Source organism: Eschrichtius robustus, chromosome 20 (assembly GCF_028021215.1).
Source record: "Eschrichtius robustus isolate mEscRob2 chromosome 20, mEscRob2.pri, whole genome shotgun sequence".
Taxonomy (NCBI): Eukaryota; Metazoa; Chordata; class Mammalia; order Artiodactyla; family Eschrichtiidae; genus Eschrichtius; species Eschrichtius robustus.
In genome coordinates, this window is record NC_090843.1 from 15,823,054 (window position 1) to 15,836,289 (window position 13,236).

A 13,236-nucleotide genomic window follows, 5' to 3' on the forward strand; every position below is an offset into this window, starting at 1 on the left:
GCGGCGAGAAGTAGCCCGAACCAGGAAATAGAAGCGGCGCAGACATCTTGCTGATAGACGGGGAGGCGGAGTGAGGGAAAGAGAGGAAGAGAGCATGACTCACTTCAACATGTTTTCTTGTCCATTAGCTCCCTCCGTTATCACAGTTTAAACTTTACTTTTTTCAAACCTCCCATCCCCATACTTTCAACAAGGACCGTCTCTTCCTGTTTTACATACACGTGAAACCAAACAAAGAACCTGAGGCTGTCAGGTGGGGAGCCACTCGGCTCATCCCCTTCTATCCCAGGCTGCATGCCCGTCCAGCCCTCAAGTCTCGATAGGTGAAGGACACTCTCCCTGCTCGTGCCGGACCTGAGATCTTGGTCCATGCCCCTCTGTCTCCAGCCCCTCTCCATCCATGGACCTCTCATCTGCATCCTTGGAATTTCTCTTCTTCTTACTGGCTCAGCCCACAAACATGCTCAACTCTCTCTCATACTGAGAACAAAAGAACAAAGCTGTCTGTGGACAATGTGTCCTTTTCTAGCCACAGCCCTGGCACTTTCCAGTCTCCAGATGTCCCCAGTCAGCTACACTTCTGTCTCCACTCCGCCCCGCCATCCCATTTCATGCCCTCACCTGCTGCAGCCTGGCAGTCTCCTCACCTCCCCTGAAACGGTGCTCGCTAAGGTCAGCAGCGAAATTCAGCAGACACCTTTTTAGTCTTTGTTTTCTGAAGCTTTACCTGCATTTGGCGCTATTACTCTTTCCCTCTCGCAACATTACTTCTCTGGCTTTCTGACATCGCACTCTCCTGGTTTTCCTCCTGTTTCACTCACATTCCTCTCCCTACCCCTCACAGGTTAATTCCCCCAGGTTTCCATCAGCCCAATTTTCTCCTAATTCACAATGTCTGTGGCCCATCTCATCCCCTCCTATGTTTGTAACCACCACTCATACACTGATGACTTGTAATCCTGTGTCTTCTCAAAGTGTCAGAATCCCATGCACACCTGCTTGCCGGATGGTTCCATCTGGGTGTCACACAGGCATATTGAATTCAGCGTGTCCACAGTTGGACTCCATATGTCCATCCCCTGCCATCCTCTTCTGTAGCCCCTCTCTGAAGACAGTGACCCAAGCCTTCCCTGACTCCTTCACCACCCATATCCCCCAGCTACCAAGTCCTACCAAGTTTACCTAAAAGCTCATGAGCTTGTGACTCCCTTCTCATCCTATGGCCATCGCCCTGGTTCCAACGTCCATAGTTTAGCTCCAAAACTATTACAATGTCCTCATAACTGGTCTCCCGGCCTCCAGCCTTGCCACCTTTCAGACTGAAATTTATGTAAAATGCAAACTATGTAATTCGGTTGTTTCCTCTCACATAGAGGTTTGTCCCAGACCCAAGAACCACAGCAAGACCAGTCCAATCCTTGACCACTTCTCTAACTTCCTCTTCCCTCTTCCTTACTCTCTGGACAAGGGTGGTGAAGACCATAGTTGTTTGTTTGGTTTTTTTAATATTTATTTATTTGGTTGCACCGGGCCTTAGTTGCGGCAGCCAGGCTCCTTTAGTTGCAGCTCACAGGCTCCTTTAGTTGTGGCTCACCAGCTCCTTAGTTGTGGCATGCGAACTCTTAGTTGTGGCATGCAGGATCTAGTTCCCTGACCAGGGATCGAACCCAGGCCCCCCTGCATTGGGATCATGGAGTCCTAACCACTGCACCACCAGGGAAGTCCTAAGACCATAGTTTTAACTTAGAACTAAAAGGAACCTCTGTATTCCCATAGCACCCTCTTTAAAAAAAAACAAAAACAAAAAAAAACAAAAAAAAAACACCTTATTGAGGTATAATTTACATAGCATAGAATTCACCTGTTTTAAGTTTAAATTGACCAAATTTGCCATCATCGCCATCATCTGATTTTAGAACGTTTCCATCAGTCCAATACCAAAGCACCCTTTTCATACCTCTTTTTCATTGCTGATGAAATTGTATTGAAATTGTCTTTTGTGTGTCTTCCTATCAAACTGGACCGCAGCTTCCTAAGGGCAGGGACAGAGTCTCACTCTCCTCTTTCAAACTGAATACCTTGTCATTGATGAAAGCCAGCGTTACCGAACTTGACCACCAACTCTGTTTATCAGACATAGATCCAGCTGACTTGTAACTAATCCTCAAAGTCAAATCCACCTTCATTGAGCATTTTCAAAACCACTCACCACAAGGTCTGCAAAAATAAATATGGTTGTCTTTAATATGTTCTGAGGATTGTCGAATTAAGTATATAGAAACCCACAGAAACTATTACTTTGACGGGAACAGTGATGAGTTATATTATTGACTCTGTCCCTTGCCTTGTTCCAGAAAAGATTTAAAGTTGGGGTTTAAGAATCAATTGCATGGCTTTAATGACCCCTCAGTAACTTGGTCCATATACGACCTTTGTGTATTTAGATAATTTACTAAGGTAGAGTTTGCACTGAAGGGATATTGAAACCTTGGGCCATTGATGAGCTTGGCCGGTCACTCGTGGAAATCCCAGCTTTCACGAGCAGCCCAGCAATGTGCAAGGGATGCCCTATTTCAGGGTGTACAAATAGTGTGAGACCTACTAACCAGATATGACTCCCAAATCATAGACATTTGCCACATATGCCTTCCTGTGTTGGACTTGCCTTTAATGAACCGGCTCAAATTGAGGCCCTTAGAAACCTCCTGTATACACTATTCCTGCTATAGCCTAAAATATGCTATGGGTTGGTATGTACCAAATTAGCAGTGACTTTATAGGTCTGTCTGCTAGTGGCAGGAGAGGAAGGTTAAACCCACCCTGAATTATTTTGATGCTATTCCTTTTGGTGGTTGGGTGGGACCCGTTTGAAAAAAACAAGAGGAGATATTTATTTGGCATATTACATGCTATTTCAGAATCTGGTAACTAGTACATAATTATACGACACCTCAGAATTTGGCTATATGTCTTCAAGGGTGTTCATGCTGCATAGCTTTTTTTCCCTTTCTCTCCGTCAAATGTGTTTATGTAACTTGTGGCAAAATTTAGCCATTAATGTCCACTGAAAGCTAGAGAGAAAGATTACACTTGGAGTTTCAGGATGATTTTCTAGACTATCAAATGTGTTCAGATGGGTTTTATTTTATGTCACTTATTCATTCTGATTCTTCCAAGTGCAGATCAAACAACTAATATGATGATATAAACTTGTTCAAGGATGTGATGGGTGACTATACCAGGTGGCGAGGGTTTGGGGACTGTCCACTCAGGGGGTTGAGGGAATGGATATAATTCAACTTTCCCTCCCGTAGGAGTCATGGGGAGGGACCTGTGACATGTGTGTTTCTCTGCTCTTCACAGACAGAAAAATAAACTCAGTCGAGGGGAATATCATGTCAAACTACTTTTACACCTTTGATTTCTTAACCTCTTAAAACTAATGAACTTCGATAATGTCCCCAGTGATAATTAAAACCCCAAACTCTGAGTTAGGCATGTTGGATCATAAAAACAACAACAAAAAAAGAAGCAACTGAAGGCAAGTCCCACTTCCCAAAACACTCACAGAGTTCAAGTAACAATAACCTTGACAGAGGCCACTGCTGATGAAGAGGTAGAGTTGGGTCATAGTTACAATGTGTTTTTTTTTTAATCTTTATGGAGTATAATTGCTTCACAATACTGTGTTAGTTTCTCTCATACACCAAAGTGAATCAGCCATATGCATACATATGTCCCCATATCCCCTCCCTCTTGAGCCTCCCTCCCACCCTCCCTATCCCACCCCTCTAGGTCATCGCAAAGCACCGAGCTGATCTCCCTGTGCTATGCAGCCGCTTCCCACTAGCCATCTATTTTACATTCGGTAGTGTATATATGTCGAGGCTACAATGCTTTTCAGGCCAGAACCATGAGGCTAGGAAGTGTCCCTGTGGTGCATGGCTTCTTAAGGTACCAGGAGCCCGGACGATGACTAAAAGAATGGGGCTGGTAATAAAGGGAACAAAAGAAACTTTGAGCATCCCTGTGGGTTCAGAAAGCTGTAATTCTGAAGAAAAAGCAGTTTGCAGAGGGACCCTGAGTGACTGGGAGCAGGAGCTCCCTCAGTTGGCTGCCCGGGGGAACGGGAAGTCTTAGGAAACAGACCTCTACTTCCAGGGGAGAAAAACAAGGATGAACTTCAGGCCTCCAGGCCTGAAGGCCTTCAGAAAAACAAGGATGAACTTCAAGTCTGTTTTCTTCCACAACCAAGATCAGAATCACATTATTTAGCAAAGGCTGACTTTAGAAAAAGGAGTAAACCAAGAAATGGGATTGGAAGCAACACTTAAAGCCTGATGATGATTATGATTGATGATGATGATGGTGGTGGTGATGGTGATGGTCATGATGATGGTCATGATGATGAGTTTTATTGAACAGTTTTATTGAACGCTCACCGCGAGCCAGTCACTCTGCTAAGCATATTACCAACAGTGCCTCCTGCTCTCCCAGCAACCTTGCAGCACAGAGACATCTCCCTCTCACAGATGAGGGAAGCAAGAATCCATGGAGTTAGTCAGCCTGCCCAAGGTCACAGTGCTAGAAAGTGGCAGAGCTGTGGTTTGTCGTGTTTACCCGTATTGAGTTACGGTGAGTCACAAAACCCATGTCAGCCCCCACAGGCACAGATGCACGTTCTGCGTTCTGCCCCACAGCGGTAGCTTCTGCACAGAAGGCAGCCTGACCGCGAGCGCTGCAGTCAGAGGGATGGGCCTGGGGGGCGAGGGGGCGCGACGCGAAAGGAGGAAGCCCTGATTCTCCGCAGAAGGAAGAAAAGAAGAAGTTACTTGAAGCCTCCCGTTTCAAGACTCGGCCAGTTTTGTCACATGAACAGAAACTTATTTATAGCAATCTAGCTCCAGACACGTGAAATTGAAAGGGAAATAAAGTTCCAGAGTAAGGGGAGCCCCTGGTGATGATGAATTACAAATCTGTTCCTTCTTCCCATCCTATGGGTTTCACGCGCCTCTGCCCCTGTCCCTTCAGGACCCTCCAAGCAGAAACAACATCAGCATCAAAAACAACAGAAAAATCATCCACATTTACAAATAACAAGAAAACTAGCCCCTGACGGGGGTGCGGGGGGAGGTATGGCTAAGTTCTTGCTGTTTCTAGGACTGGAAGTCCGAACTTGGCTCGTGCCCGTGTTCCTTCTCAGCGAAGCAATAACTTGGAGAGGGCTAACGTTTGATTTACATGGAAAGATTGCTTGGCTGTTTCAAGATAAAAATTAGGAAGTACCTACCTTGCCACTGGTTTCTTCTCCTGGTCCTCTGTGAGAGGAAGGATAAGGAATCAGAGGGGAAAAACATTTTTGTTTTCAACGGTTGCAAACCATTCTATTCCTCCTCCCCTTTTGGTAAAGAAATACTTAAGTTGCATGCATTCTTGGAGAGAAGTTTCAAAAAACACTCCGCCCACAGGAATTCTGTTCATCCCACCAAATCTGCCTCGGTCCTGCATGCAATAGCTAACACAGTCTCCTCCACTTTCAGCCCATCAGCGTTTTCTTCTCGTGCCTTTAATACAAGTGGGTTAGGATAACAGAGACATCTGTGGCTCTAGGAAACAATACTCGACTCCAGGCCAGAGTTCCCCCCTCAACAGGGAGCTCCAATCTGAAGTCATCGTAAAGGAATAAGAAAAAAGAGGCCCATATTTAGTTGAACTCCATTAAACTCTCCAGCTGACTCTCTTTAGTTTTACCTTGGTTTATTCTATTATTTGGTGTCTGTGTAACTTATTTATTATAGTTACTACTGTTCAGTATTGGACGGGGGGGACTTCTTATTTATTAAAACAAACACTATCCAGGATTATTAAAATGGGTTGCTGTCTATACGGCATCGTTTTTGAAAATAAACCCTAGGGGGAAAAAAACCCCCACCATTTTGGAGTGCTCTCCCTTTCCAGGCAAGGTGGGGTGAAACAGCACCTTTCTCTAGGGAATCCAGGATTCTACTCGCTGCAGGTAACTGATTCACTGTTCCCAAGTCCAAGTGGTAAATGTTTTATTAATATCAGGTCATTTCTACTCTTAACCTTGTAGCAGAATATTGGCTTTCTCCTTGGCCGTGAAATTCTGGCAAGTCCTTCTACATCAAGGAAGGAGATGCATTTTCTAACAGAGGGAAAAAGATGGAGAAGGAATCTTTCCTTACCCAACACAGGCAGGAAGAGGGAGATGTCAGGCCTGGTTTAGAACAATAGTGTCTGTCTTTACACTGTATTTCTTTACAGTGGATAATTTGGCCCTGGCAGGACAAAGGTGAGTTCAGTCATTGGATCTATAGAAATGCTGCAAGAAGTTTTGCTATTTTGGAGTATTTGAAATATCAGTTGAAAGTGAATTAAGCCAGGGACTTCCCTGGTGGCACAGTGGATAGGACTCCACACTCCCAATGCAGGGGGCCCGGGTTCGATCCCTGGTCAGGGAACTAGATCCCACATGCATGCCACAACTAAGAGTTCACATGCCACAACTAAGAAGCCAGCGAGCTGCAACTAAGGAGCCATAACTAAGACCCAGTGCAACCAAATAAATACATAAATATTAAAAAAAAAAAAAGGAAAGAAAGTGAATTAAGCCAGATAGAGAAAGACAAATAGCATGATATCACTGATATGTGGAATCTAAAAAAAGATACCAATAAACTTATATACAATACAGAAACAGACCCACAGACATAGAAAACAAACTTATGGTTATCAAAGGGGAAAGGGGGGAGGGATAAATTAGGAGTTTGGGATTAACATATACACTCAACTATATATAAAATAGATAACCAACAAGGACCTACTATATAGCACAGGGGACTATATTCAATATTTTGTAATAACCTATATGGGCAAAGAATCTGAAAAAGAATATGTATATACCTACACACATATATATGTTTCTATAACTGAATTACTTTGCTGTACACCTGAAACTAACACAACATTGTAAATCAACTATACTTCAATTTAAAAAAGAGAGAATGAGAACAGAAAGAGAAGTAAATGCAATGTATTGGGTACTTCCTTAAGGAGGCAATTGTTGGGTAAGTACTTGATAAAATGCCTCTTAGTATGTCTGTTGTTTGAATTTATTAAGGCAGTGGCTAATATTTTTGACCTGGCATTTTGGGCAAAGGGAGGAGGGAGTGATGCCTGGGTGAGTGTCTTCACACCTGGTAAAATGTATTGATGAACACTTAAGAGATGGACACCTGCACTGCATGTTCCTCACAATAGGAATTAAGCATAAAGTTATCAAAGCTAGTTGTGGACCTAAACCAAAGAAACATCTTTTTTTTGTTCTGCAGGCTTGTCTGAGACGACAGGAATACAGAAGAGACCCAAATGGGAAGAAACGAGATCAATTTTGGGGGCAAGAGACAAATTTTGAGAGATCCCGGTTTTCAAGTGGGTCATCTTCCAAACAGGTACTTAGAATGCTGGGAGACATTCTTTTGCTGCTGGTGTGTGTGTGTGTGTGTGTGTGTGTGTGTGTGTGTGTGTGTGTGTGTGTGTGTGTGTGTGTGTGTGTGTGTGTGTGTGTGTGTGTGTGTGTGTGTGTGTGTGTGTGTGTGTGTGTGTGTGTGTGTGTGTGTGTGTGTGTGTGTGTGTGTGTGTGTGTGTGTGTGTGTGTGTGTGTGTGTGACTGACTTAGGAAAAATCCAGCCCAAAAAGGAGATGTTGAAGAATCTTAAAGGGCAGGGTAGGGAGAGGCAGGGGCAGGAGCTCTTGTCCTGGGTACCACCCCTGCCGCCCCTGCTCCTCCTCTGCTGTGTGACCTTCCCTCTTCACCCTGGTTGGGCCTCACTCTTCTCTCCTGTAGACCAATGGAGATGGTCTCTGAGGTACCACCCAAATCAGAAATGCTGCAATTCTTTGATTTTAAGAGTCGGAAGCACCGGGCCTTCTAAAGCACTGCATCATAATATATCTATATACCTATATCTATGCCTACTTGATCTGTCTATATTAATATAGACATATATATATATATATATATATATATATATTTATATATATGTAAGCTTATAGTCTTACCCATTGCATTGCTTAGTGTAGTTTTTATTTCAAATTGAGTAAAATGCAGTAATAATTGCGTCATGTAATAACTAGAAATTGTTCAAATATTTTTGTCTGGATTATAATAATAAATAATAAGATCAGTATAATATGATAACAGTATGAAAATGATGATTACAGTAGTAGTAGTTACCATTACTTGAGTGATTACAATGTTCCAGTACCGTGCTAGGCGCTTTATACCTATTAACTTATTTAATTCTCATAAATCTCTATATATTTGCCTCATTTTACAGATGGGAAAACTGAGCCCTAGAAAAGTTAAGAAACTTTACCTAAGAGTTCACATCCAGTATGTGGTGGAGTAGACTTTCCTTTCTAGGCAGTCTGACCCCTGAGAGGGTGCTCTGAACCACTGAGCTATATGATCATATTTCATGTTTAAGATCTTATCTGTGTAAGGGTTTTACTTATCCTATGTAAGCACTGAATACCGCAAGCTGCATTCAACACCGGTTGTTAGTATAGCAAATTAAGATGAGTAATATGCCTTTTAGGAATTCTTACTTAATGTTTTATGCCTGAAATATTCTCTAGAGGATGGACTCTCTTTTCTATCAGTGGTGTGGATCCCCAAGATAGATCCTGGATACCTGATATCAATCAAGTTCTTGTTGGGGTTTCTTCTTTAATCTAGGATGTTCACATGGTGGTTATTTAATGTTCGAAGGACACCTTAAAAACATCAGTGATTGATGTTTATGGATGTATCCCTGGGAGAGATCTATACTCCCTATTAAGGAACATAAAATCACACAATAAAATATTCCACCTAAAGCCTGAAGGTGAAAGAGACTATCTCACAATATCGGCAGCACTGAGAAGAACACATTGCCTGCATCTTTTCATGTTAGCCAGGGACTAAATATAATGCCTGCTGCTGATTAAACTTAGGGAGTGAGATTAATCCAAAACTTAAATCTAGTTTGGCTCGAACAACACATTTTTAGCATTAAGATAAATTCTCGCAGTTTTGCACTCAGAAACAAAAATCAAGGACAGATGAAAAAAAATGTAATTTCAGTCAAACAGTAGCATGTAGCCATCTTCCTAGTTTGGAATTACTAAACAAATGGGCAGCTGGGTTCTTCTATTTTCATGCAAAGACTCACATGCAGAGTCTTGGCCATTTCACCCGGCAACACTCATGCATCTGGGATATTCTAGAACTTGAAGGTTCATGTTCCGCTCCACAAACTGTGTTTAGGGGACAAACTGGTGACAGATTCCTGTAGTTCCCTTCTTCATGCTATACAAATTACTAATTCTTTAAGGCATCATTGCAAAACACTCAGACCACATCTCAAAAAGGATGCAGCTGTACATATAAAAGTAATTATGAAATAAAGACAAAAATATGTGGTAAAGTGCATTAAAACTGGCAATTTCTAAAGCACGCGAACAGGATTTTTCACGTTTGCTTTATGTCACTGCACCTCAGTTTGTCGGAGAACTTGGAACAACATTACTTGATACGCTCGATTTTTTCCAGGTGACGCTACCCCAAGGGTTTGGGTATTGACTGTACAAGTAACTTCAAGTTGCACCTTCTCTATCAAGAAGAGTGACAAGATCCGAATTTTCCACAGTGAATTTCACCTCTGCTTTGCTCCCTGTATTACAGATATTCTTTGGGGAATACTGGAGGTTTTGCCTCCGGATACAAAAGTGCAGGAAGGTCAGGGTGAGGGCAAGTGTCATGGAATGCATCCTTGTCAACAGCCATCAGGACTGTGTGCTTATCATTCCAATCCCTCCTCACTCAATCCTTCGACTTTTGCCTGGTACAAGTGAAGCCAGAGAGCCCTCATGACATCCAAACCAGAGCCGAAAAATCTTCAACTCCCACAATCATGGGCTAGTTTGAAGATTTCTCCTCCCAGGTTTGGACCCCCACCCAAATTCTGTGAAAATCTGGTTGTTCTTAAACCTTCATAAACTGGGGCTGCCCTGCTCTATATCAAATCCTGAGGGAATGCAGAATTTATGAAACCTCTTTCTACGGGGTCCCCAAGGCCAGGGAGATCCTAGAGCTAGTTTCCCAGGATAAGAATGCTGGCACCAGGACTTCCCTGGTGGTCCAGTGGTTAAGACTCTGTGCTCCCAATGCAGGGGGCCCGGGTTCGATCTCTGGCCAGGGAACCAGATCCCGCATGCCGCAAATAAGAGCCTGCACGCCAGGCTTCCCTGGTGGCGCAGTGGTTGAGAATCTGCCTGCCAATGCAGGGGACACGGGTTCGAGCCCTGGTCTGGGAAGATCCCACATGCTGTGGAGCAACTGGGCCCGTGAGCCACAACTACTGAGCCTGCGCGTCTGGAGCTTGTGCTCCGCAACAAGAGAGGCCGCGACAGTGAGAGGCCCGCGCGCCGCAATGAAGAGTGGCCCCCACTTACCGCAACTAGAGAAAGCCCTCGCACAGAAACGAAGACCCAACACAGCCAAAAAATAAATAAATAAATAAAAATTAAAAAAAAAAAAAAGAGCCCGCATGCCGCAACTAAGAGCCCGCATGCCGCAACTATGACCCGGTGCAGCCAAATAAATAAATAAATATTAAAAAAAAAAAAAAAAAGAATGCTAGCACCTCCCAAAGGAGAACCCAGGCCAGACTGATGCAATTTCCAGAGCTTAGTGTATGGAATGTCACATCAGGCACTAGAGCTGCAAAAGATCCTCGGTCAATCAGAAAGTGGCAGGAGAAAGATACAGTCCAATGAGACAGTGTAAACCCAACCCAAGCCCTCTTACCTAGGGAACGTTTCCCTGAGTAATTTCCTTCTAGAAATTGCTTTGGCTGAAAACTCAGAAGAACATTTTATCCCTGATTTGAGAAGGCAAGTTCATTCCCTGATTGAGTGGGTTGTGTGAGAGTGGATTGCTTAATCCATGGAAATTTTTCCACTGTACAATCAAGATGTGAAGCATGCTACCACCAAATTTTGACACTTGTATTGCAACTTCCATCACTTGTTCATTCCTTAACCCAGTCTTAGACCATCACAATGCTGATGGGCCTGGAAAAAGTGAGGCATTTACCATCAAGTAATAGATCCAGTATCAAGATACCATTTCTAAACACCTGCCTGGGGGTGGGCAGAGCCCCAGATAAATGCACAGTTAACATGGTAGCCCCTCCCTTATGGCACAATCTCCTCACTCCGACCCGTGGCTTTAACCGTTGGTTATGCAGAGATTGTGTTCAATCTAACGCCAAGATAAAGCAATCACTACCAAGCCTGTGCTGAGGGGTTCTTTAAAGCAGCACCTCCTAGAAAAGGGAACCCTCCTATATACGTTGTTGGTGGGAATGTAAGTTGGTGCAGCCACTACGCAGAACACTATGGATGTTCCTCATAAAACTAAAAATAGAATAACCATATGATCCAGCAATCCCACTCCTGGGCATATATCCAGACAAAACTATAATTCAAAAAGATACACGCACCCCTATGTCCATAGCAGCACTATTCACAATAGCCAAGACAGGGAAACAACCTAAATGTCCATCGACAGATGAATGGATAACGAAGATGTGGTACATATATACAATGGACTATTACTCAGCTATAAAAAAGAATGAAATAATGCCATTTGCAGCAAGATGGATGCAACTAGAGATTATCATAGTAAGTGAAGTAAGTCAGAAAGAGAAAGACAAATACCATATGATATCACTTATACATGGAATCTAAAATATGACACAAATGAACTGAAATAGAAACAGGCTCAGGGACATAAAGAACAGACTTGTGGTTACCAAGGGGGAGGGGCTTGGGGGAGGGATGGAGTGGGAGGTTGGGGTTAGCTGATGTAAGCTTTTATAAATAGAATGGATATACACACTGCTATATTTTAAATGGATAACCAACAAGGACCTACTGTATAACACAGGGACCTACTGTATAACCTACTGCTCAATATTATGTAACAACCTAAATGGGAAAAGGATTTGAAAAAGAATAGGTACATGTATATGTATAACTAAATCACTTTGCTGTACACCCAAAACTCTCACAACATTGTTAATCAACTATACTCCAATATAAAATAAAAAGTTAAAAAAAAATAAAATCATTAGTAAAAACATACACACAAAAAAACCCCTACAAAAGCATGCGCACACACACACACACACACACACACACACACACAAAATAGAATGGATCAACAACAAGGTCCTACTGTATAGCACAGGGAACTATATTCAATATCATATGATAAACCATAATGGAAAAGAATATAAAAAAAGAGTATATATATGTATAACTGAATCACTTCGCTGTACAGCAGAAATTAATACAACATTGTAAATCAACTGTACTTCAAGTTTTAAAAATTACAAAAAAAATAATAGTAAAGCAGCACCTCTTAAATACATTTAAGTTCGTTGTATGACACAGTACAAAGAACACTTATCATCAAGGGCCTGCTCTGTCCCTCGTTACAGTGTGAATTCAGACAAAGCACTTTACTTCTAAGTACTTCAATTTCCCATCAAGGAGATCCTTATTATTATGCTATTATCTCCTAGGATCATTGTGAGAACGCGTGAGATGCTCAAGTGTCATACTAACATTAGATTCATTATAAGTTGCCTTGTGTCCAGCTATGCTTGCAAATGATGCTCCAACACTTATCGATAGAGGAGCAGCTCCTGAGGCTTCTAGAATACCTTCTTTCCTCTCAGCCCCATCTCAGGCCACATTTCTAAGAGCTAACCTAATGTAGCAACTTAATTTCACACCCTTTTCAAAGTTATCTACAACCTTGTGAGCTGTTTAATCAAATTAGAATTTAACAGGGAAATAAACAGCAGCTCTGCAGAACCAACTACACCTTGGATGATTTAGTGCATTAAAAAGCAAAGCAGTCTCTCAGTATGAACAGGAAACAGTGTCCCCGGGACACTGCTGGCCCAGAGGAGCCTGCTGTGGTGCCAGGGGTACCAGGATATTTTGACCTTTCAAAACTTCACAGAGGGGACTTCCCTGGTGGTGCAGTGGTTAAGAATCCACCTGCCAATACAGGGGACACAGGTTCGATCCCTGGTCTGGGAATAACCCACATGCTGCGGAGCAACTAAGCCCGTGCACCACAACTACTGAGCCCTG

The 13,236-nt window shown here is 42.8% G+C and overlaps 1 protein-coding gene and 1 long non-coding RNA gene across 14 annotated transcripts in view; one reads left to right on the top strand and one right to left on the bottom strand.

The window, feature by feature from the left end:
- Nucleotides 1-5,390, bottom strand: part of LOC137755012 (uncharacterized) — a 69,587-nt gene extending 64,197 nt beyond the window's left edge. For all 13 annotated transcript variants that reach the window (XR_011071950.1, XR_011071957.1, XR_011071948.1 and 10 more), the window contains exon 1: nt 5,291-5,390. This is a non-coding gene — a long non-coding RNA (uncharacterized lncRNA). The remainder of the gene's footprint in view (nt 1-5,290) is intronic.
- The window catches only part of MARCHF10 (membrane associated ring-CH-type finger 10), an 82,708-nt gene that overhangs the window by 1,909 nt on the left and 67,563 nt on the right, over nt 1-13,236 (top strand). Inside the window, exon 2 of the mRNA XM_068530960.1 lies at nt 7,353-7,472. Within this exon, the coding sequence (XP_068387061.1) occupies nt 7,353-7,472 (120 nt within the window). The remainder of the gene's footprint in view (nt 1-7,352; nt 7,473-13,236) is intronic.